Source organism: Lotus japonicus, chromosome 1 (assembly GCF_012489685.1).
Source record: "Lotus japonicus ecotype B-129 chromosome 1, LjGifu_v1.2".
Lineage (NCBI taxonomy): Eukaryota > Viridiplantae > Streptophyta > Magnoliopsida > Fabales > Fabaceae > Lotus > Lotus japonicus.
Window position 1 is genome coordinate 8,242,940 of NC_080041.1, and position 26,772 is coordinate 8,269,711.

Sequence of the window (26,772 nt, forward strand, 5' to 3'; positions counted from 1 at the left end):
CGGCTTCATTCATTTTTGTTGTTCCCCTTAGCTAAAATCTGCTTCAAATGTGAGGCGTTCCATGTTCGTGGAATCTTTTGACCATTAAGTTGTTCCAATTTGTAAGCTCCTCCTCCAACATCACCAATTATCCTGTAAGGCCCGCCCCAATTGGGCGAAAGTTTGTTATGCTCGGGTATAGTATTCTTTCGAAGCACTAAGTCTCCTACCCTCATAGTTCTTGGAACCACTTTCGTTGCGAATTTCCTTGCAACCTTCACCTTCCCCGCCTCATTCCTTAAGTGTGCCTCCCATTGTTCCTCAGGCAGCATGATTAGATTTTCTATCAAATTTCCCCCATTGTCGTCCTCATTAAACCGAGTTACTCGGCAACTTTGGTTTTCAATTTCCACAGGGAGCATGGCATCAGTTCCATAAGTTAGACGATATAGGGTTTCCTTCGTGCTTGTCTGTTCAGTCGTGTTATATGCCCATAGGACGCCTGGTAGCTCCTCCGCCCAAAGACCTTTTGCCTCATCCAATTTCTTCTTTAAGCCTTTCAAAATAACCTTGTTGGCTGATTCAGCCTGTCCGTTAGTCTGCGGATGTTCTACTGATGCAAATCGCATTTCAATTCCCATCTCCGCACAAAATTCCCTGGTGACATTACTTGTAAATTGAGTCCCATTGTCTATTACCAAAGCCATGGGGACCCCAAACCAGCACACAATTCGTCGCCACAGAAAATTCCTGACCTTGGCGGCTGTAATAGTCGCCACTGCTTCCGTTTCTATCCATTTGGTGAAATAATCGACTGCCACAATGATATACTTCATTTGTGCCTTTGCTACTAGGAATGGTCCTAAAATGTCAGTTCCCCACATAGCGAATGGCCAAGGTGCCATCATGGTTGTTAACTCTTCAGGCGGGGCCTTATGTAAGTCAGAAAAGACTTGGCACTTTTCACACTTCTTGACATATTCCAGACAGTCCTTCTTCATCGTCGGCCAGTAAAATCCTGCCCTCAACACCTTTACTTTACTGCCAATGATCGCCCACCGATATGACTGGAGCATACTCCTTCATGAACTTCCGCCATTATTCCCAGGGCATCTCTTGTGTCAACACATTTGAGCATCGGAGACATAATTCCCCGCCGATATAACTCACCGTCTACCAGCGTATAAAAACTGGCCTCCCTACGTTTTGCTCTTGTGTTCAGATCGTCATCCTTTGGAGGATTTTCAAGGAAAATCTTGATTGACTCCATCTACGAAGGCTCGCCTTCAATTACTGACTTCACTGCTTTTAACTTAACTTCCACCAAGTCAATACTGGGGCTAGGAAGGGTTTCTTGGATGACTGTTTGATAATTGCCCAATCGCCCTGTACTGGCCAATTTTGCTAGCACGTCAGCCCTCTCATTTTGACTTCTTGGAACATGTTCTATCCTGATCTTTTTTATCTCCATCATTAATCTATGTACCACTTCCAAGTATTTAGAAAGTTGGGGATCCTTCACTTGATACTCGCCTTTTACCTGCTTAACAACCAGCTGCGAATCACCTTTGATGAACAATTTCTGGACGCCTAATTCGATGGCAAGCCTTAAGTCGGCGATTAATGTCTCGTATTCTGATTGGTTGTTGCTCGCCTTAAACTCGAATTTCAGAGATTGCTCGATGACCATCTTATCCGGGCTTTCGATAGTTATCCCAGCCTCACTTCCCGTGTCATTGGAGGATCCATCAACAGACAGGACCCACTCTCCTTGAGTTTTCTCGCCTTCTGTGGGTGTTAATTCCGCCACAAAGTCGATCAAACTTTGGATTGTAACTTGGCCCCTTGGCTCATACTGTATATCATATTCTGACAACTCGACTGACCAGCTGACTAACCGTCCTGACAAATAAGGTTTCTGGAGTACCTGCCTCAAGGGAACATCGGTTTTAACTCTGATTTGGAAACTTTGGAAGTATGGCCTAAGGCGCCTTGCTGTTTTTAGAATCGCCAAGGCCGCCTTTTCAATTTTTTGATATCGCAATTCAGCACCTTGCAGAGTATGACTCACAAAATATATAACCTTCTGCTTTTTCCCTTCTTCCTGAAGTAACACTGTACTAACCGCCCTATCCGTGACTGCCAAGTATAGCGTCAAAGGAACGCCTGGCGTGGGCTTGGATAGTACCGGTAGCGTTGCTAATGATTCTTTCAATTTAGTAAAAGCTTGTTCACATGCTTCAGTCCATTGAAACTTTGAGTTCTTTTTCAAACAAGTGAAAAACGGAGCCGCTTTGTCTCCCGCCATTGGCAAAAAACGTGCTAAGGCAGCCATGCGTCCTGTTAAACGTTGTACTTCCTTGACACTTGTTGGGCTTTTCATTTCCAAGATCGCCTTTCCCTTATCTGGATTTACTTCTATCCCCCTTGATGTTAACATGAATCCCATAAACTTTCCCCCTTGAATCCCAAATGAACATTTCTCGGGATTTAACTTCATTCGATATTTTCTTAGTTGGGCAAATGCTTCCTTAAGATCATCGCCCTGGTCACCAGCCCTGGCGGACTTAACGATCATGTCATCCACATATACCTCCATATTCCTGCCAACTTGGCTTGAAATTTTTTTATCCATGAGACGTTGGTATGTAGCTCCCGCATTTTTCAAACCAAAAGGCATTGTTTTGTAACAATAATTCGCCTGATTAGTCATGAATGTTGTACTTTCCTCGTCTGAAGGATGCATCATGATTTGATTATACCTCGAGTATGCATCCATGAGACTTAAAAGTTAATTTCCGGAAGCTCCATCTACCAACTTATCAACATTGGGAAGAGGATACGAATCTTTGGGACACACTTTGTTCAAACTTGTGTAATCCGTGCACATTCGCCATTTCTCATTGGCCTTCTTGACCATCACTACATTGGCTAGCCAAGTAGGGTACTGCACCTCTCGAATGAATCGAGCCTTGATTAATTTCTCAGTTTCTACTTGCACTGCCTTGTTCTTTTCATCACTCATTCTTCGCCTTGGCTGGATGACTGGTGTCGCCCCTGGCCGTATGGCCAATTTATGAGTGATCACATTGGGGTCAATCCCTGGTACATCATTAAATGTCCATGCAAAGAGATCCAAATTATCACCCAAAAGGGTGATCAATCTTTCCTCCTGCTCTTTTGTTAAACTGCTGCCAATCTTTAAAACCTTATCCTTGATTTGCGCCGGTTTGGTTTCTTCCAAAGGTTGTGGGCGGAAATCATCAGCATCGTCCCTTGGGTCCAAACTAAACCCTTCTTGTGGAAAAATTTCTGTGATACGGTGACTTTCCTTGGCGGCCTTTCGCCCATAGAGCGCCACACTTCTTAGGTAACATTCTCTTGCTGCGTTCTGGTCTACGCGTAGGACCCCGACCTTCCCATTGCAGGCTGGATATTTGACAGTTAAATGAGCGGTTGAAATGACAGCGCATAGCTTGTTAAGAGTGTCCCGCCCCAAAAGTACATTGTAATTGGCTCTACACGCCAATACTAGATACTTCACTTGAAATTTCTTGACAAACTCTCCTTCACCAAAAGCTGTTGGTATTTCCACGTATCCCCGTACATTGACACGGTCCCCTGTAAATCCCACCAGGGTTCCTTTATATGGTTTCAAGTATGACTCCTTTAACCCCAGGCGATCAAAGGCATCTCCATAAATGATGTCCGCCGAAGATCCCTGGTCTAAAAACACTTTTTTCGTCATGTAATTGTTAACCCTGATTGTTACTACAATTGGGTCATTGTCATGAGGAATAACATGTGCAAAATCCTGAGGAGTGAATATAATGGGAGAGTGATTCAACCAACATTCGCCCTCGTATGCCTCATGTGCGGAATGTACTGCCGCCACATAACGCTTTCTGGCCTTGCTTGAAATCGCGCCCCCTCCAAATCCTCCTGCAATGGATGAGCATTCCCCAACAGGATCGCCCAACTCTTCAACTATCTCCTTTCCTTTGCCTTTGTCCCCTTGAGTTACCTTAGTGGCCTCTGGTGTTGTTGCCTCTTTAACAAAATTTGCCAGATGGCCAGCCTTGATCAGCCGATCAATCTCCCGCCGCAAGTTCCAACAATTATCCGTGGTGTGCCCCAACGTTTTGTGGTACTCACACCATTTGTGTAACACCCCGATTTCCGGGTGTCACTTTAGTAACCAAAAATAAACTTTACGCGGAAAACAGGTAATTTTTTTTCGTTTGATTCCTTTTAAATAAAGCGATAGAAAATAAAGACATAACCCAACACTAACTAATCAAGGTACACCCAAATATAAACATGTACAGCCTCAGCTGCACTCCCACGTCACGCGCATTTGCAATGACTCCAAAGTAGTGTGCCCGCAGGCAAAAATATACAAAACCAGAAGTGTGAGTAAGAAAGTTTATAATTACAATCCACCAGAAGAAAGTCGAACTCAAAATGGCCTAAACAAAGACCCCTATGGTCCGACTGACTCACTGTGATTCCTCGGTAAGAGAACCACACAAAAAGTCATGCGTCGAGAACCTACCCTGTCCCAAAAGCAAAACGAATCAGAGCTCTACACAAAATATGACGCCTGCCTAAACCTACCCTTCCAGTACCGGGTCCACAGCGAACTGAAGTCGGCAAGTTGAAGCTCAGCTCCATGCGTCGTAGGACTCCCTTCTTCAGACGTCCACGCTCGTCAGTCCGGTCCTCCATGACCCTTCCCCGGTACGTCGCCTGATGACCCACAAGATCGATCACCCAAGCGGTGGGGGCATGTCGATCATCCAACTCAAACCTGATCCCCCCCGAGGGAGAGACCATCGAAACCCAATCCACCGTCAACATATGGCAGCAGGCCGACCGCCCAAACACAAACATGAAACCAAAGCCAAGGCGCTAGGGTCAACTCACGGAAATAAGTAGATATACACTCAACATGTGATTTGGGGTATAGATATATATGTTGATATATATATATATATATATATATATATATATATATTTCCGGTTGACACTGTTTGAATAGTTCTGGTAGACGGTACTATTTGACTGGCACTATTTGCTACAGTAAAAAAGTCAATTTTACTGTTGCTACAGTACAAAAATTGAATTATTACAGAATAAAATGATTACAAGACGACAAACTTAGCAGAAGTCATCATCATCTGATTCTGTGGTTTGGACAAAATCTGACGACCCAAGAGAGGATGGCTCGGAGACTTTGTGTTGAGGGGCCTTTGAAGATGAGGCCTGCTCAATTGGCTCCTTCAATAATTGAAGAGCAGATTGAAGGTTTCTCAGCAAGTCTTCTTCTGTTGAAGCTCCTGCAAGGGCCGCTGTGATATGGGCCTTTTGGTTTAGCAAGAGACTAGTCTGTGGACTTGCATGCTTGAGATATTTCTGATTGGTTTTGAACCATTGGCTCACATTTTCTTTGTGGGCTTTTGTCGCATCAAAGATTTTCCACCATTTGATGAGAGCCTGTTTGTAAAGGATTGGTTGGGTTTTGGTCTTAAATATATATATATATATATATATATATATATAAGCAATCCTAGCATGTTATTGGCTCTAACAATGCTTCAATAAATCAAACAGCACACAATTCCAGTCAGAGTGAATGTATGCGTGAAATGCAATCAATATGATCCGGATATATGTGACGCGTTCCCGTTCGCCACAAGTGAAGCATTCCCGTTCTTCACTATGGATGAACCATTCCCGTTATTCATCCTTGGTGAACCATTCCCGTTATTCACCGTATGATGAACCATTCCCGTTATTCATCATTAATGCATTAGTGAACCATTCCCGTTATTCACCAAAAGATGCACAGGTGAACCATTCCCGTTATTCACCCGATTGATGCAATATGGTTAGCCAAACATCGAATCGTCCTCACCACATAAGTGTTTAGCCCAAAACCCAATATCAAAGACCCAAGAGTTAGTGTCGGTCAATACAACACAACTCGGAGTTAGTGTCGGTCAATACAACACAACTCCAATATCAAAACCCAAAATCAAAGCCAGAGTCAGTGTCGGTCAATACAACACGACTCGGAGTTAGTGTCGGTCAATACAACATAACCCCAACAACAAAACCCGAGAGTTAGTGTCGGACAATACAACACAACTCGAATAACAAGAGTACTAGAGTACTCGGTGACTTTCAATCATCACCGTAGTTCACCTCAGTGGCTTTCCCCAATTCCAAAACCCACAACAAAAGTCGACTTTTCCCCGTCTTTCGCAATTATTTTCCCCCTTTTGTTCTCCTATGCTTATTCGTTAATAAAAAATGTTTCGAATTGAATTAGTCAAGTTATGAGTTTATTTCTCAAAGTCTAAGTTTCCCAAGTCTCTATTTTTCGAAAGTCTAATCATTCTAAATTTCCAAAGACCAACCACCCAAAAGGAAATTCCCGGGGAAAGTCTAAGAATACGAACAAATGGCTAAGTCTCAAAACTCAAGTTTGAACTTGCCTAGGGTTGTACATCCAACCCGAAATATCAAAGATCACCATATCAATGAATCCCCACTCCGAAGTCGCGTCAAAGCGCACAATTCAACAACATCTCAACATCATTAGGTATGTAAAACATCATAACCTCAGTTCATCAACATAATCAACATCAAAGTAAAGCATAAGTCGAATTCATCGACGCCTATCATGCAGTCATAGCTATTAGTAAGTTGCCCTAACCTCGAGCTGCTCCAGTCTCGTGGTTAAAGTTCCCTTCACACGATTGCTCTGCAAAACCCAAAGTTCCTTCAACTGAACCTCGGAGAAAACAAAGCAGAATCCAAACAAAATCGATTAGTTCGATCGCCATACAACTCATAAACGATAGACAAAGCATTAAAGCTTCAGAATATAACAATCGAGTACGAAAAGACAAGTTTTCGAAAACGAAAACTCCCCCCCATCACTACAAGCTCTCGGCCAAAAAGGAAAAAGGGCTCCGGCTCTTTTTCTTCGATCAAATCTGTTTACAAGGTAGTTTTAGGGTAAAACTAAGGCAAAGAAACTGTCAGAACAATTTTCGGACAATCAGATCAAAATACGGCCGTTCAGGGGCGTTTTGGTCCAAAATAAAAGCTCAAAACCTCAAAGTTATCAGTTCGGAAAACAAATTTGACAGCAATGATCCTAACGACATCCGTGACAACAAATCCTAAAGGCACGAAGTCAGATTACGACTTTTCGACAATAAAGTTTCGAAATGTGCGACAAAAGAGTTTTGAATCAGTTTTTCAGATCCTGGACAACTCGATCACAATCGGCGAATACTGACGGAGGTTTTAGGCTCTTGGGCACGTAAGGAAGATAGCCCAACAGAGAAATCTGGAAAAACAGACAGTTTTACAAAAAGCTCAAAACTGTGAGCACAGAAACGACTAAAGAAACGCAGTAGAAACAGTGATCAGAGGTAAAAATCAAGCTAGTTACCTCGATACCTTGAAGTAGGGACGAACTGCGCGAAGATCGGTCGAGTTTCGGCGAAAAATTCTTCTCCCTTCCCTCTCCTTGAACTCGCGGCCTCCTTGGAGCAAATGAGGAGATATTTTGCTTTTTCGACTATTTATAGGCAGGTGAAATCGCGGGAAAATGAAAATTTCGCGATTCCGATTTTTGCAGCACGTTCACCAATGAATTCTAAGAGAGATTCTGGCGTCAGAATTCCAGAACTCAAAACAAATCTCTGACATTTGGGAAAAACGATATCTAAAATCCCAAAAGCGGTGTAAGTTAATCTGTCACGAAAAACTACTTTTTGCTGTGAATGTCGGACGACAAAACTTCCTTCTGAAGAAAGATTGGAAACGTCGAAAAAAATTTGGCAACGCGGACGGAAACTTCGTTAGAAGTCCCGAATAGAAAAAGTCTTCATCCATCGCACGAATCTAGGGTTTCGAAGCAAAGAAATTAGCGTCGTCGGACTTCCGAAAAGTGAATACCATTGTGCGTACAGTCCAGGGTTCCGAAACGAAACGCTGGTCGAAGGAAAAATAAAGAGAATCTTTAAATTTTCCAAGGATTTGAAATCTCACTTAATACGTTGCTCTAAAAGCGAAATTAGCCTATTCTGGACACGCTCGCCATAAGGCAGGTGTGCAGACGACTCGCACTAATTCCTAAAACGACTACGCAACATTCCTCAAGCAATTCCTGAACTTTCTTCTTCATTAATCTTTCTCAAACAGCAAACTCCTGTCACGCTTACACTAATTCTACGCGTGAGTCGGAAATTAACTTGTCAGTAAATCCAGGTCTTACAATTTGTTTGTATCCACATTAGTTGGTGGTCGCCGAGGCAGCGGTGGATGTTGTACAACATTTGTCTGCCCAACTGCTTTCAAGATGGTGCTTAGGGGAGCATTCAACTTAGTAAGCGGGACTGGAGTTGGCGAGGCACCATGTTGACCAGCCGAGGCTGTAGTGGGACCTTGGGGATTTCTGTGCCATGTATTTTGAAATCCGGGTTTGGAGTTTTGATATGGTCCAGGCCTTGGCATACGCGGAGTTTGAGCTATCCTTGTTTCCTTTCCAGCCTTAGGTTTCTCCTGTGGAACACCGCCAGATTGGGCATGTTTTCGCCCCTCCTCCCTCTCTTGTTTTTTCTGATCGTCTTGTTCAATTAGGATCAATTTCTGAACGCGAGCGCGAAGATCCATCATGTCCCTCGCTGGTCGCCTTGTTAAATCTCGATTCAAATCCCCCGCCCTAAGGCCATTTTTGAAAGACGCCAGACATACATCCGGGTTATCCTCCTCTAGTTGAACAGCCATCTTACTAAAGCGCGCCATGTAGGTCTTTAACTTCTCCCCTGGCTGCTGATGTATGCTGATGAGATCAAACATAGTTGCTTTTGTAGTTTTGTTGGCGGAGAATTGAGTTAGGAATTTAGTAGACAAATCGGTAAAATTGTCAGTGGAGAAGGGCGGTTGTCTAATGAACCACTGCATCGCCATTCCTTTGAATGTTGAAGGCAATAATCTTCACTTCACCGCGTCCGTTGCCCCACCAATTATCATCTTAGTGTTAAAATATCTCAAATGTTCCATGGGATCAGAGTCGCCAGAAAAGGCGTCTAATGCCATTGTTTGCAAATGCTTTGGTATGTCCACCTTGGTGATGGCTGGAACAAAAGGTTGAAATTCGACGACGTCCTCAGCCTCAAGACGTTGTCCTTGTTTAAAATCTTGCCTCTGAGTTAAATATTCGACTTGGGCTTGTAACTGCTCGTTTTGGGTTTGTACCTTTTGCAAAGTAGCCAACATTTTTTGCAAAGCCGCGAGCGTGATACCCGTCATTATTTCTTGTGTTTTCCGCGGAGCGCTGTTTTTCAGGTCTTCTAGATTCACGTATTCAGGCGGCATTGATCGTCGCCTGACACCTGGATCTGATTTGGCTATCAGATCTGAGGGCTTTCCCGGAGCTAAGTTCACCAGCGACGCTGGTGACTGCGCCACTGAGTGAACCCCTTCCGAGGAAGCCTCCTGCTCTTGCTCTTGAAGTATGGCACGATTGTTGTCCCGACCGCCGCCGCGTCCGCCCTGACGACCACCACCTCTCCGGCGATGATCACGGCGGCCCACGCCGCATGAACGGGTCTCCATGAATCGTAACTCTCACCTTCTACGTCACTGGTAGATCTAGGTTAGAGCCATAACGGCGCCAATGTTCTGTTCTAAGGTGTGCTTACGTAAGAAAAGGAAGGAAAAGCAAACCCTAGCAGAGCACTTAAAATAGCAAAGATGTAATAAAAGAGTAAATTCTCATTAATGATTCAAAAGTTGGTAGTACAAGGTGATGACCTTCCCTTTTATAGAGGTTGGTCATGATATGGACTTTTCCTACATTTGGGCCTGACAACTAGGGCACAAATCCCTATGTATATAAGACAAATCCAAAAGAATCTTCCAGCTGGCTTGCGGGTCCGCCTAAAAGGGAGGGCGAGGATCCTCAGTGTTTTATCAGTTCCCGCCATGGCTTCCTTCGTCTGGCTGACTCCTTCTTTTGGGCGGGTATAGAAGTATTTATGTCCCGCCCGATCCATGCACTAATGCTATTAGGGAAGTCTCAACGCAAGCAAATTAGTTTGCAATTTGGTCTTACTTTGGTAAAGTGTAGTGTCTTGTAGGAGTTCTGACTTCCCACCACTGCAGTAGATCTAGTACACCTGAACTCCTCTCATCCTGCTGAAATGAACCAAAATTACATACTAGTAGTTAACCTCACACACTTGATAAGTGGATGGTTGGAAATCATTTTACAATTGATTCTAGAACCATAATTAATACTGAGAAGAAGCTTATGTTAGTAGCTTATGTATGGGTTTCAGAATTAACTCTAAAAACAATAAAAAGTTGATCCGAACATGCTATAGTTCAACTCTCTGCTTCTAAATACATGAATTTAATTTGATTTCTTTCTCTGCCATCTCTTAAAAATGATGGTATTAAATCAAGACCTGCACATACTTACGTTGACCCTTGTAGAGTGAGATCTATAATACACAGGCACTTCATTGGATTCACTGGTGTTGGTTGTGTGAGCATCATAGGCTCTAACACCTCTCCTCCAACGCCCTGGCAAAGGCGTGAAATTGCTCATGTTTCAGCACTTGGGTTCACCTTCCTCCTCAATTGATCATACAAATATTCTTTTCTTACTTGGGGTGTAAATATTGCTTCATTTGTCCACTTTGGGAATCCATGGCTCCGTTTATTTAGATGTCAGCAAGAATATATCCTTTGTAATGTTGTCACTTCTACCCTTTACTTTTGAGTTCCATTATTTTCTATTCTGATTCTCACTCCATCTTGAAGATGCTCTAGTATGGTGGCTGCAGCACCGCAATGAAGGCAGAGAAATAAGAGTAAGAATCTTGTTCTTAAAGTGTTGATGGATGCTTTATTAATTTAATGTTCCTGATATGTTTCATTTCTACCCTAACTTTTTTTTATAGGAAAATATTAGTGGTTAATAATGTTAGTAAATTAGTTTCTCCTCAGGGTTCGAACTCGGGACCCTTCACCATTCATCTCACCCACCCTTATGTCCCCTAACTCTTACAATTTGAGCTAACCTCATCAATTTTGTTTTTCAAAGTTTCAACTTTGCGTTTTTGAGCTTTGATTTTGTACCAAAGTGCCCCTAACTAGTCGTTTATCGATCCGTTCGTTCTAAAATTTTTCCGACAGTTTCCTTGCCCTAGTTTTACCCTAAAACTACCTAGAAATTAAATTGGATCGAAGAAAAAGCGCCGGAACCCCTATTTTCCTAGAGTGGCCGAGAGCATTTTTTTTTTGGGAGGGGGGAGATTTTCGTTTTCGCGATAACTCGTCCTCTCGTGCTCGATTGTTGCCTTCCGAAGCTTCGTACGCTTTGTCTATCGTTAGTTAACTTTGTTATGATCGAATTGATTGTGTTTGGATTGATTTTCGCTTTGTTTACTCCAAGGTTCAGTTGAAGGAACTTGGGGTGGTACCGAGCTAACTTGTGAGGAAAATCTACGCCGCGAGACTGGAACAACTCGAGGTTAGGGCAACTTACTTATTAGCTAAAATTGCATGATATGCGTCGATCAATTCGACTTGTATATTGTTTCGATGTTGGATATTATACTGAATTATTGTTATGTTGCTTTCATAACTTGTGATGCTAATGTGTATCAAATTGTGCGCCTTGACGCGATTGCGGAGCGTAGAATCACTGAACTGTTTACTTGTATTATTCGGGTTGGATGAACAACCCTATGCAAGTTGATAAGTGCCAATTTTACGTAGTTTTCCATTGTTATTAAGGCACTTATCTATGTGATTTATGGAAATTATCTTGCAAATTGACCCCATTTTGATTAGAATTTATAGAAATGAGAGTTTTGATTTAGAAGATGTTTTATATATGATTCCAATCTCAATTGTTGGTGTAGGAAGGTGATTAGGAAGAAATACAAGAGTTGATAGAGAAGTGGATAGTTTTGAAGGCTTCTGTCAAAAAGGCGCTCAACACCCTTGAAGAGCGCTCAGCACCATTGCCACAAAAGAGGAAAATGGAAGTTCTGTCAAAAGGGCGCCCAACACACTTTAAAGGCGCTCAACACCTTTTCAATAGATAGGATAATCTGTGCAAAATGCGCTCAGCACATGAAAAGTGCGCTCAGCATGATTAGGGCGGTGGCAAAACCCATCAGTGAAGGAATCAGGGTGCTGAGCGCCCAGAAAACATGCTCAGCACCCTGTACACGGATTTTATATAAAAAGACCAAAATCCCATCAGAAAGAAGAACTTCTTGGATCATAACTGAAACCCACAACTTAGGGAAAGATAGAACTCGAAGGATAGCATCAAGGGAGGTATAGGAGACTTGGGAGAAGGCTTTGGAGCCGATTTCATCGCCGGGGAACCGTCACGTATTCGGTTTTTCATCGTTCTTCTTCTCTTTTATGATTGTAAAGCTATCCATGGAAATGGATAGCTAATTTCTCATTTGTTGGGATTAGAACTAGTTGTTTTGATTCTCGTGTGATCTATTTGATTTCCTTTCATGCAAATTTCATGTTTCTATGCTAAAGAATCAATGGTTTTCTCTTTTGCTTCATGCTACATCTTAGGTTTGATCCCCTTGGGTATTTTGATTGATTCAAACTTGTGTAGGGAACTCACACGTTCTTGAGTCTGAACTAGAGTTAATCATATGTTTCTTTTCCATGATTCAATGATTTTTACCTTGTGCTTCATGCTTGTTTTGGATTGATCACCTAGAACATGAATTTAGATTTAATAGGATGGTGGGAACTAACTATTTAAATCTGAATTAGGTAAAATCATCTAATGATTCTAAGGTCTAGGGATAGGGTTAGATCATTAGTCTATTCAAACATCTATACTTAATGCTACTCATTATTGTTAATCGATCAAGGGATTGAAGGTTAATATAGGAAGTTGATAATCTTCTACACCGGGGGACTGGGTAGTAAGATAAGAAATGGTGGGAGGAATCAATTGCATAGAACAATATTTGTATGTGAATCAATAGAATACATAGAGGTCAAACATGCAAGTCCAAACCCGAGGTTTGAGACCATGCCCTTTTGAACACTTAGACTTTCCCCGAGGATTACATTTGGGGGGATTTTGGCAAACTTAGAAGGATTAGAATTTTGGGACTAGAGACCTTCGGGAACTTAGTTTTTTGAGAATGAAACCCATAACTTGATTAACTCAACTTGAAATATTTTGATTAATTAATAAAACCATGGGGAACTTAAATGGGGAAATGATTGCGAAAGACGGGGAAATGTCGACAAGTCTTGAAGTTACTGGGAATTGGTGGAAGTCACGGGGGTGACCCACGGTGACGAGAGGAGGTCACCGAGTACTCTAGTACTCTTCCATTGGGGTTTATGTCGTCAGGGTCGACATTAAACACTTGGATTTTTACATTGGGATTTATAGTTAAACACGTACGTGCGAGGACGATTCGATGTTTGGCTAACCATTTTGCATCATGCATACATTCGGGGCTTGGGACGATCGAAAGATCGGGCCTCGGTGAAGTTGGGACGGCTTTGGTCGGCTTCACGAAGGTTGGGACGGTCGAAAGACCGGCCTTCATCGAAGAACACCAAGAGTGTATCTTCGGCATAGCTGGCGGAAATGATTCAACCTAGGGTAGTTAGAATTGATCCGACTATGCATGGGTTGTAAGTGACACCCGAGCGGAAAAGGTTAGACACTAGGCCAGTGGTGACTGACTCGATGGTGCCCATCCCAAACAAACTATCCGGACCATTGAATTGCATTTCACGCATACATGCACCCTAACTGGAATCGTGTGCTATTTGCCTATTGAATTATTGTTAAAGCCGATAACATGCTAGGAATATATATAAACATATGTATATATATATACCCCTCATCACTTGCTGTTCGTATATTTACTCTATTCCATGAGTTGACCCTAGCGCCTGGGCTTTGGTTTCATGATTGTGTTTGGGCGGTCGGCTTGCTGCCAGATGGCGATGGCGGACTGGTTTTCGATGGTCCCTCCCTCGGGGGGGATCAGGTTTGGGTCGGTTGACCAACATGCCCCCACCGCCTGGGTGATCGATCCTGAGGATCATCGGGCGACGTATCGGGGAAGGGTCATGGAGGACCGGACAGACGAGTGTGGACGGTTGACAAGAGGAGTTCTACGACGCATGGAGCTGAGCTTTCACCTACCACCTTCGGTGCGCTGTGGACCGGGCACTTGACGAGGAGGATCCTTCGGAGATCGAAGCTGACACTGAGGCACCTGCCGCGCCACTTCTTGCTACTGCCGTCGATCCTACCGACATTGCGTCGTCCTCGAGGCTCGTGGAGCCGAAGAGGGAGCATGTTGTTCCATTTGCCTCTCGCCGTTTTCCGCCGACTCCATGACGCGGCTACCGCGTGGGACCCCTGGTACGTGTGGTGGAGGAGGATGTCCTTTCAGAGGAGGTAGATGTTGAGATGGGCTTGACTAGAGTTGTTCGTAGGACAGTTAGGAAGGAGGTCGTGGACTTGGATACTGAGATGATCACGGTGGACTCTGACTCTGACTTTGACACTAACAACGACTACCACTTCGCAAGCGACGAGGAGGAGAAGTTTTGAGTGATCCTGGTGGGTAGGTTTAGGGAGGCATCATGTTTTTGTGTAGAGCTCTGATTCGTTTCTTATGGGACAAGGTAGGTTCCCGACGCATAGCTTTTTGTGTGGTTCTCTTGCTGGGGGATGACAGAAAGTTAGTCGGACTGTAGGGGTCTTTGCTTAGGCCATTTTTGAGGCCGACTTTCTACTAGAGGACTGTAATTATAACTCTGTCACTCAGGTTTCTGGAATCTGTAAATATTTGCCTGCGGGCACACTACTTGGGGGTCACTGCGAGTGCGCGTGACGTTGGAGTGCAGCTGAGGCTGTACATGTTTATATGATGTACATCGGTTAGATTTAAATTGCGGGTTTATGTCTTTATCTTTATGACGTTTTCATTTCAACAAACGAAAAAAAATATACCTGCTTTCCGCTTAAAGTTTATTTTAAGTTACTTAAGTGACACCCGAAAATCGGGGTGTTACACACTCAAGCTTAGATAGAAAAACAAAGATGAGAATCAAGGATATACTCAGAAACACATGAATAGAAATATGAATTATAACTTAAACATCATAAGTCTTACAAAAACCCAAAGCATAAAGAGCTTAGCTAAACATGGCAATGGAATCCATACAAGAAATGTAAAAGAACCTGAGTTACAAAGCCTGGAAACAACCCACTAGCACCAGAGAGTATCTCAGTTTCTATGTTTATTGAAATGACCAAAGGTCCTAAGAAAAACAACCAAACAACTATTTATAATAAAACTGACGACATAGGGCGCTCGAGCGCTAGGAAGCACCGTTCGAGTGCTAGCCCCTCAAGCAAAAATCCCAAAGTTACTGTCTTGAGGGTGCTCAAGCGCAAATTTGCACCGCTTGAGCGCCAGCTCCCTTCTGCCAGATGCTGAACCTTCTGTTGACAGGGCGCTCGAGCGCCAGAGGCTCGCCACCAAACTTAACTTCTGCCTCCTTCAATTCCACAATCAAGTCTTCATGCCTCTTGCCCTTCCAAGTTCCATCAGTTACAACCTGCAATACTCATTAAAGCACACTTGGAAAATATCAGAATATCTAACAACCTATTAACACAATGGACCCAAAACTAAAGACAAATACTTAAAGACTCAAAACTATACTAAAATACGAAAAAGGTCCCTAAAGAACCAACTAATTACCTAACACATACAAATGCACAAATAAAAGGAAAAATGCATGAGAAAGCATGAAACACTACATGAGACAAAGAAAAATGCAAGAAAGAAGCAAAGAAAAGACTCGAAAAACTAGGACAAAAACAGGGTGATCACGCCACTATACTCAACGACAGCTCGCGCTCGAGCGTACCGAGACTAGCTTACCTTCAAGCACAAAGAATAGCTCCCAGCACAAATGCCAAAGAAAGATAGATTTTCAGAAAACCGGGGGATCAAGCAATTGAGGTTGGTTCAAAGACAAAGACACAACATTCATCTTCATGCCACTATTAGACAAAGAAGAATTAGAGTCCACCAAGAGAAAGATTTAGAGCTAACATCCTAACATAAGACAAATATAAAGTGCACCGAGCACACAAGCAATTCATAGGTCCTATGAATCATTCACTCAAAAGAAACCAAGGTTGACTATGCACTATACAATGAGACTTCAAAGGGTTGTAACATTGGCTAGGTTAAGCACAAGGTAAGTGGTCCCTAAAGAAGACTAAGGCTGCTGCCCAAAATGAGTGTGGTCCTTCATAAACACCGGAGCTCAATCAATAAAACTTTTAGCAAACAAATCTGTCAACCCCTTTTTATTTCAGAACATTCTTTTCTAATTTTTTGCTTTTACGAACTCCAGTTTTGACAAGCAGTTCAATTTTTCTTCATTTTTTTTTCAAATTTTTCTTTCACTATATCACTTGGGGCCTAGAGACAAATTGCACTTTATACAACTAGCTCCATTGAGATTTCTGGACCACAACTCCCCATTCAACCCACCAAGCAACCAGCCCAACAAAACATAGGTACCAAAAGAATCTTCATTAGGGCTCAAAAGAGTCAACTAGGGACAAAATGAATCAGAAATTTCTGAAGTCCAAGAAAATATACCAGTCTCAAAAATACAAGTCCACCAAAGCATACATAGAGTGAATTCAACACAGAACCAAGAAGTGCAAGTGAGACAGGATCCTCTAGAGAAATATATAGTGAAGGGTCAAAGAGGGACCCTTGTGGACTCACATCAACTTAAATACTCAAGAAAACACTTAGAAGACCAAAATATCCACCTCTCTTTTCCAAACATACATTCACTTCCCCAAAACAGCACAAGTATCCACATAAAAACATTTATAAAACAAACATGATATTAGAGAGCAAAACTTGGGAACAATAAATTAAATATAGGGAAGTAATGACCAAGATCCAAAAGACTCTTATTTACAACAATGCATGATCAAGAAGACAAATAAATACAAAAATCTATAAAGGAAAAATATGCAAAAATGCATGAACTATACTAACACTACAAGAAAAAAGGCATTTTGCGGCGGTCTATGACCGCCGCAAAAAAGATTCCTACGGAGGTTTGTGCGACCGACGCGAGTATGTTATATTCGCGGCGGTTGTAAGGCGTGTAGCGGCGGTTGTCAGATGTTTTTTTTTAAAATAAAATCAGATTTGGCGCGACGGTTTCAACCGCCGCAGTGTACTAATCATGTGCGGCGGTTTGTTGATTTAAAAAAAAAAAACCTGCGGCAGTTGGGCCTAACAACCGCCGCAAGCTTTAAAATAAATTCACGAAAATTTTCACTTTCCCTCATTTATTTTCCCTAATTTTACTTTCCCTCTTATTAAAAAAAAAACTTTCGCTCTTACCCCAAAACTCTTCGTTCTTTACTATCACGTTCCGTTCTTCAGCGTCTCTGGCGGTTGGCTAGGTTTGTTCTCTTCTCCTCTCCTCTCCTCTCATCTTCTCTCTCGCGACTAGTTTTCTCTTCCCTGGTTGGTCTCGCGATTTTACTTTCACTCTTTCAGAATCCCAAATTTTGATTTATTCATGTTTTTTCAGGCTGAGGTTGATTTTAATTTCACAATTGCATTTGTGTCTGGAAGCAGGAGAGGAAATTTCACAACTTTCAGGTTTCTTTCTCTCATCTCTTTGTCCTTTCCCCTTAACCCTTGAAAAATTTGTTTTTGTCACCCCCTTCTCTACTTACGAATGGTAGATATTGAAGGTATGAAAAACGGTAGAAATGAGGGGTTTGAATAACGTTTTCACGATAAAGCTTCCACCTTTTAAAGATTTTGACAAATCTTTCGAGAACTTAAGTGCTAAAGATAAGAGATAGAAAAGCACACAAGGATTTTATCCTGGTTCACTTGATAAATCACTCAAGCTACTCCAGTCCACCCGTTAAGGTGATTTCTTCCTTCTTAGAATGAAGGCAATCCACTAATCAGGTAAGAGTTACAACTGCACTTGAAACCTACAAGTGACTAACAATTACACTGACTTAGCTCACACTAAGATTCACTCTCTTAGTCTTCTCTAGGATCCGATCAACCTTGATCTCCTAAAGGAACTAAACAAACTGTTTATCAAAGAATTGTTTACAAGAGATTTGCTTCTAAAAAGCTAATAGTAAACTCAATGAATTTCAGATGAAAGAAAGCTTAGAAGAATTTGAATATGTCTTGCGCGTATGTGAATGCTTCTAGCCGCTTCTTTCAGTCTTCAGCCTCTTTATATACTCCAAGGATTAGGGTTGAGCGTTGCATGGAAAATGCTACCGTTGGAGGGCAGTTCTGGAAAATCCAGCTTCTGCAATGTCTGAGACTGTTAGGTAGGTCGTCAGGGAGGTACAGTTGCTTTTGTACTTGGATAGCGACTTGACCTTTAAACCTAGGAGACTTCTGATCAGGGGAATGCTTCATATTGGAACTTGTGAAGCCGGTTGATCAGAGTCAGAGGGAAAGCCCAGATCCTCTGACCATTGTATCTTCTGATTCTGAACTCAGAGGGAAGTACATGGTCTTCAGAGTATCTTGCTTCTGGACATCAGAATTTCACTAATCAGCTTCTGGATCTTCAGAGTCTTCTACACCATCAGAATATCTGAGCCTTCAGTGATTCTTGGTTATCAGACTTTCTGGATCTTCAGAACTTCTAGTGACTGAGTCCACATCAGAGTTTGTATAGCTTCAGAACTTCTGAAGCTTTTCCACTGTTCATACTGAACATGGTGAATGCGAAAGCGTTGCTTGGGTCGCTCTTTAACACAGTGCTTCTGATTTGTGTGAGATTGAGTTGAGGTCAGAGCCTGTAAATAGCACACTCAGAAAAACACGTTAGAGTACCACAATTGTTCATATCAAAAGGTTAACTTGTAATCATCAAAACATAGAGTTGTACTACTAGATCAAAACTTGATCTTACAGATATAACCTGCGTATTTCATTGCCTCCCTCTGATTTATAAAAGTAAGAAATGATACTCCTTGGTTAGCCAAGAAACTGCCACCTGATGATCTCTCCCTGATCTCCAGGCGCTCGAGCGCTATAGGAGACCACGTGGAAAACTGACGAGATAAGAAAAAATGACACATCAGACTTAGACACATTTCGGATCCAATTGGATTAAAAAAAGTTTTTTAGAGACCCAATTTAATGCGAAAATTTTTTAGGGACCAGGTTTGATTCCATTTACAATTTCAAGGACCAAAAGGGTATTTAAGACTTATATTTATATATGAACATAGTATTAAAAATATATAAATATTAATAAATAACTATTTGAGTGTAAATTTTAAAAAATGAAATGAAACAACAAAATGTTGGTCTAATAGAAAACAAGCTAGATCCCCGTAAGAGTAATGTCACAAGATTGAATCTCATGAATTTTTTTTCTTCATTGTTTCTATCTTGAAGTGAATTATTAAAGGAGAACTTCATATCAAAGTTTATACAACAACTTAAGTTTCTTATAGATTAATATAAAAATTGATAATTTATAAAATATATTAAGTCTCTATAAAATTCTTGTAAAAACAGTCATTTGAACATTTTCGCTTTATGCTCAAAAATGTTTATTAGTGTTTTAACTTGTAGGGCTTTGCCCCTTCATGTTACAAAAAGAAATCTATAAGAATCAATATTTTTACCATTTATAAATTATTCTTTTTATTATAACCAGTTTAAATTTGTTCAGGAAATTGTGGTTACCTGTCCTAAAAAATGACATTCCCATGGTTTGAAGTTATGCTCTCACCCCTACTAGGATCTAGTTTTTCTACCATAGACAAACACCTTATTAATAATTAATCTATTTTTAATTAAATTTATATGAGTAATTTATTGATCAAGAAACTTGAAAAGAGACATCCTCAAGCGAAACATAAACAAATAAGGAGGAAATAGACTTGTTTACGGAAAGGAACAAGACAGGATCCAATCTAACACAAGACCCCACCAATACCTCACCTTAAAAGGGAAACACCAAAAGAAATCAACGAATCAAATATCCAAATCCCCCCGAAAATACCTCTCAAGTAAATGCAAAAAAAAAAAAAACACCTGGTAGACACACCTGCAAAACCAAAACTGAGGCACAAAGCTTAAGCATCCACTAGCAAATTCTCAAATCCCCCCAACATCCAAAATTCTAAAAAACAACCATCAAACCTTGAGTTAAAGTATACATTGTAACACCCCCTTTTCCCATTGTTTTATTTAAAAACGTTTATCAGAGTTTAAAAACATATTACATATTAAGGGAGTATTACACTTCTTCACGAAAACTCATTAAAATTAACACTGATTGTGTTTGAAAATTTATAAGTTCATATGATTTTCAAAGAATGAATTATTTCTACCTTTCATGCATAGCACAACAGACAAAATATGTATCCCAAAGATTTATATAAAAAGACGGGCAGAGTTTCCTCTGTATTTTCAGCATTTCTAAAATAACAAGACCTACCAATAAAATTTCTAAACCAGCCAGATAATCCTAAGATGCATAAAATCACTTATTTAAATAGGTTTATCTTCCATGATATTCCAATAAAATTTAACATACTCAGAAATGAATTTCATAAGCACTTCGGCCATCAACAGTACGACATCGCCATAATTTAGAAAATTATTCAACAACTTCCATAAGGAGAGGTTATAAAATCTTCTCAACAGAAAAGCAAAAGTAACGTAAAATATCTACCCGGTGTTACATTACAGAGCAAGACAGTTTATTTTATTATAATAATAATAATAACATAAACTAAGACTCTCCGAAGCTACTCCTCATGAGCCACGTCTCTACCTCCAGTACCTGTACGATGTCGCATAGAACATCATTCCAACAGAAGGTTAAGAACTTACATTATATAAAATATAGCATACCAAAGAGCAAGTAAACAAATCAGATTCTGCTTTATAAACTCTTCACCTTTTCTTTAAAATCTGAGTGGTTATAATATTTGCTCTCAAGACAGTTTCTCAATTCTTATTATTGTTTCAGAAAATTATAAGCCTTTAAGAAGAAATAATAATTCAACTTCACGACTTCACCACAACAGCAAAACAATTCACCAACAATTCGTCAAACACATAAAACCACTGGAAACGTGAAACTTAGTGTGTGAGACTCCAACGCATGCATGTGGTACCAATTGTTAACCTTAGCGGTATCACCGCGTCCACTCCAGACAGCTAACCACCAATGAAGTCCACTCCAGACTTCCAGAACCACTCCAGTTCTGGGACAAGCCCTAGTTTTCCGAGGAAAACCGACATGTTGCATCTTGACTAAATGAAGTGTATTTCGTGCAAAAACTCATAAATTAAAACATGCAATTTGAGACCACTCCAGCCCCAAATATATAACATATTTTCTCACCAAATTCCATAACGGAAATCACACCAAAATTGCACAAAATAACACTTCAATATAATTATCAAATCGTTCACTATTCCACCGACAAACTAGCAACACAAAATCACCAAATGTATCACATCAATTACCAGAACCAGTTCCAGAATCACTCTTAGAAATAAGCAGAAACATAGTAAACTTGCAGATAATTCTGGTACTAAAAGAGCAGTCCAAAAATTATAAAAATTTTACCAAACATAGCCTTATACGTTAGCTTTCATACAAAATTGGTTTCACCCAATTTGGAATTCTGTAGAGAGAGTTATGCTCTCTACAACACAGACTGTTAGGGTGTCTGCGAGTAGAAACAGAGTTAACTTGCAGATAATTCTGGTATTGAACCAGCAACCCAAAAATTATGAAAATATTACCCAATATAAACCTATGAGTTAGCTTTCATAAAAAATTGGTTTCACTCAATTTTTAATTCTGTAGAGAGATTTATGCTCTCTACAGCATAGGCTGTTAGGGTGTCTGCGAGCAGAAACATAGTGCTTGCAGATAATTCTAGTACTGAACCAACAATCCAAAAATTATGAAAATATTACCCAAAATAAACCTATGAGTTAGCTTTCATACAAATTTGGTTTCACTCAATTTAGAATTTTGTAGAGAGAGTTATGCTCTCTACAGCACAGGCTGTTAGGGTATCTGCGGGCAGAAACAGAACCCAATTTTCACCTAGAACTTCAATTTCGCTCAAAATCAATTTTTCTCACCACATGTTAACACTCAACACAGTATCTCAGTTCTGAATTTTCTAAGAAGTTGGGGTTTTCTTCATGTTAAACTCAACCTCTGTTATGCTACAATTATACAAGGTAAATTCAGACCCTTACCTTCTATGACACCGGTACAAAGCCTCCTAGACCCTTTTCTTATTGACTCTCGGCCTCTTCTCTCCCTCCCCACAATCACCACCACGCCTCTCCCCTTCTTCTCCTTATTTCCTCCACGCGACAACGGCTCTCTGAAGGTATGAAAAACGATAGAAAGGAGGGGTTTGAATAGCGTTTTCAGAATAAAACTTCCCACTTGAGATTTTAACAAATCTCTCGAAACAAAAGTAAAGTGCTTAAGATAAGAGATAAGAAAAGAACACAAGGATTTTATCCTGGTTCACTTGATGAATCACTCAAGCTAATCCAGTCCACCTGTGAAGGTGATTTCTTCCTTCTTAGAATGAAGGCAATCCACTAATCAGAGTCTTGTTACAACTGCACTTGAAACCTACAAGTGACTAACAATACACTGACTTAGCTCACACTAAGATTCACTCTCTTAGTCTTCTCAAGGATCTAACCAACCTTGGTCTCCTTAAGGAAAACTAAACAACTGTTTAAAAGGTTTGGTTTACAAAGAGATTGCTTCTAGAAAAACTTGTAGTAAACACAATGAATTCAATGAAGAAAGATTGCTAAGAGAATATTGAAATATTGCTTGCGCTTGAACAAAGTTTCTTGGCGGCATCTTTCATCTTCAACCTCTTTATATACTCCAAGGATTAGGGTTTGGAAGTTGCATGGAATGCTACCGTTGGAGGGCAGATCTGGGAATTCCAGGTTCTGCTGTGGCTGATCATGGTAGGTAAGGTCGTCAGGAATTGTACAAGTCCTTTTGTACTTTAGATAGCGACATGACCTTGAACCTAGATGACTTCTGATCAGAGCGACGCTTCTTGTTGGAACTTGTGAAGCTTGGTGATCAGAGTCAGAGGGAAGCATGGATCCTCTGACCTTTGTAACTTCTGCCTCTGCACTCAGAGTAAGATACATGGTCTTCAGAGCTAGCTTGCTTCTTGGACTTCAGAGACTTCACTTCTCAGCTTCTGCACCTTCAGAACTTCTGGACCTTTAGAGCGTCTGGACCTTCAGAACGTCTGGACCTTCAGAACTTCTGGCCTTCAGAGCTTTAAGTGATCTGAATCCATATCAGAGCTTAAATAACTTCAGATCTTCTGAAGCTTTTTCTATTGTTCAGATTGAACATAGAGATTGTGAAAACGATGTAGAGTTTACTCTTGGCATAGTACTTCTGAATTATGTGTATTTAGACCAGAGTCAGAGTCTGTCATTTGAACACTCAGAAAACAACGTTAGAGTACCCTAATTGTTCATTCACAATAGTTAACATGTAATCATCAAAACATAGAGTTGTACTACACGATCAAAACTTGATCTTACACTCTCCTCCCTTCTTCTTCTTCTTCTTTCACGCGAACCGCAGCTTCCTCTTTTTTTTTCTTTTCTTTTTACGTGACAGCAGTTGCTGCCCCCATCCCTAATTAGCCAACTAAACCTAATTCCTCAAGGGCTAAACTAAAAACCCCAAAATCTCTCCTGGTCCTTGTCTCTATTTTTAATCCTAACTTTCACCCTCTAACTCTCTTCCATTTCATAAAACACACCCAACATCACATAAATTATTTTATTTCATTAAGGGATTATTATATCGCCTAATAAACCACCATACGATATAATCTTAATTAAAATAAAATACCAATATTATTTTAATTAAAAACTGGGTGATACATACCTTCCTAGCTCGCGTTAAAAAGACGCCTAATAATCCTGCAAGCCTGCCAAAAGCAAATACTTTTCTGTATAAGTAATCTGTTTATCTCCCACGATCTTCTCCATTGCTGATTCCTGATACAACTTAATGACACAACTTCCCAGGCCTACAGGTTGCAACTGATTGCTGATCTCAGCCTGCTTCTTCAAATCAGCAGATAATATTTTCGAACAGAATATCCGGATTTCTGACAAAACTGTGGCATTTTCTAATAAAAACTTTAGCAACTGGATTTCAGCTTCACCCCCATCAAAATTTGAAATAGAAAATAATTTGAGACTATTTTTGAAACAAGAAGGTACTGAGTTCAATATCCAGTCTTCACCATCCAAGCAGATGTCTGGGTAAAATCCCTACATAAGAAAATAAGAATCAATAAACAAGTCAATGGAAAGAAACAATACTATTGTTAGTGCTACTAGCCTTTAAACATGGCAGATGCAAGAACTAGAGAAGGATAAAAGATGTACCATAGGAATATTAAGAACTTCCAATTTAGGGGTCTTTTGGAGAATGTCCATTATAGCTTCTTCAGTGAACATAAAATTTCCCAAATCCACATTAAGATGTGTCAAATTGTTGAACATTGGAAGGAGATGGAAGTCATAGGAAAAACACTAGTAGAAGAAAAAAAAATTATTGAGGAATATGAAATAAATATAATAAACACACAATTAAAGGCAAGCATTGTCAGTAGCTGTAATACAGTTAAAGAAATGAAGATAATCAGCGTGATGTTAAACATACCTCAACCATATCATTTGATAGTCTAAGAGATTTGATATTACCAAGTCCACTCAATAGTTTAATTAGACTTTCTGAAGGAGCAGGAACATCAATATGTGCATCAACTATGGAGTCCAGGTTGACAAAGACTAATTCTATGGTCACATGGCTTTTATAACTGAAATATAAAAGATTCGCAACATCAATTGTGACTGTAGAATTGAGCAAATGACCTCGACTAGAACAGGCGCCAGAGATGGTTAATGTCTTTAATGTGGGAAATTTTATGTTGATCTGCTCAATGTTGTCCCAACTACAATTACACAAGCTTAACTTCTGTAGGACAGGGCACCCAGAGAAAAGTTGTTGAGCTGACTTCTCATTTGCAAAGGTAACAAATGAAAGCTTTAATGTCTTTAGGCTAGGAAAATGAATGCCTCTAGAAACATCTAGAACACAACCCAGATGTAAAACCAGCTTATTCAATGATTTAGAAGCTGAGAAACAATTAGATAAATTAAATGGAGGCCTCACAGGTAGGAAAAGCTTAAGCTCTTCGATGTTGTGCTTCATTGCAGTAGATATAAGAGAATTAACTTTATCCGCATCAATGGAAAATCCAGGAACCATGGCCCAAACTGGATCAATCATGACACTGAGCCTTCTTACATAATTAGAATGATAAATTAGTCTGTCCACTTGATCAAAAACGCAATCTACAGATTTCTGTCTTTGGTTAATGAAAGTGATTGACAGATACTTTCTAAAATCAAAGACAGATAAGCCGGTCCACAAGTACTTCCACCTTTTCGCCAAAATGGAAGTTTGTATAGCATCTTTCGTAGGGAGTAAAGAAAGAATGTAATGAAGAATGCTATCGGGCAAGTTGCTGATCATATCTTTCATGTCACCCACATTATGTCTTTGGAGCTTATTTGAATCAGGTGATGATTTTAAACCAGCCATAACCCTTGATGTGCCTACCAAAAAAGGGAAAGAAGTATAATTATCAAGCAGCCAAGTGTGATGGTTTATAGATGCAAATAACAACCGAGTTCATAGCTTTTTGTTACGCAAAGAAAACATGGATTTTGAAATAATGCTTTACAAAATGTGATATATTTTAAGGGCTTGCAGAACTACTCGCTCTCACACTCATTTGTACTGCAACACAACAATGTGCGAATAGAGAGGAACAAGCATATCAAGAATTATAAACAAACCCTAATTCGAATTGAAATTAATTCATCTTAACTACACATTTGTATGGTAGACACAACAACAATAGCCATTTTGTCAGAAATTTTGTTTAAATGAAAGATCCCTAAACATTTTATGGTTTAGGGTTTGAATGCATGAAGATGCAAAAAAAAAACACGCAACTAAAACAAAGTTCACTCAACAAGGAAGAGAAAATGATGAAATTACCGAACCTTTATCAGAGAGTAGGGAAGGGGTTCATACCTGAAAGAGCGTGTGTGTGGGTATAAACCGCCGAAAACGAAAGGGTTAACGAGTTGAAAAGGACATTGTGATTTTTTTCGGGCCACCGTCAAGAAGGCGGAATGCGTGAAATCCAATCTTGCTTCTTATGAGAAGGTTTTTGGCCAGGTCATTAACTTTGACAAATCCATGCTATCCTGCAGCCGCAATGAGCCAAGTTCCCGGTTTAACTAGCTGAAAAGGTTAGATGAAAAAAATATAAATATGAGGTATTGTGGGACCCAACCAAAAAAAGACAAGACAATAAAATCTGCACGAGTTGCTTATTGGAGTTTTTATAAGTTTTGCTCCCGAAAATAAGATGCACTTTATTGTTATGAGTAGTAAGCATGAAATCTTATATGACCTCCTCAACTGTATAGTCTCATACTTATACAATCTCGAAATACATCTTGTTCTAGTGTAAGATCGGTTCAATAAGTGTCTCTT

The 26,772-nt window shown here is 40.3% G+C and overlaps 1 protein-coding gene and 1 long non-coding RNA gene across 2 annotated transcripts; both read right to left on the minus strand.

Moving 5' to 3' along the window:
* Positions 1–9,757: 9,757 nt before the first annotated feature.
* Positions 9,758–10,699, minus strand: LOC130733401 (uncharacterized). The gene is made up of 2 exons (XR_009017459.1): positions 10,487–10,699; positions 9,758–10,200 (listed from the first exon to the last, which is right to left on the minus strand). It is a non-coding gene; the product is annotated as an uncharacterized LOC130733401 (long non-coding RNA).
* Positions 10,700–23,631: 12,932 nt separating this feature from the next.
* Positions 23,632–25,792, minus strand: LOC130731573 (F-box/LRR-repeat protein At4g14103-like). The gene is made up of 3 exons (XM_057583855.1): positions 24,862–25,792; positions 24,585–24,731; positions 23,632–24,467 (listed from the first exon to the last, which is right to left on the minus strand). The coding sequence occupies exons 1-3, from the start codon at positions 25,744–25,746 to the stop codon at positions 24,102–24,104; spliced, it is 1,398 nt and encodes a 465-aa protein (XP_057439838.1). The 5' UTR covers positions 25,747–25,792; the 3' UTR covers positions 23,632–24,101.
* Positions 25,793–26,772: the final 980 nt, after the last annotated feature.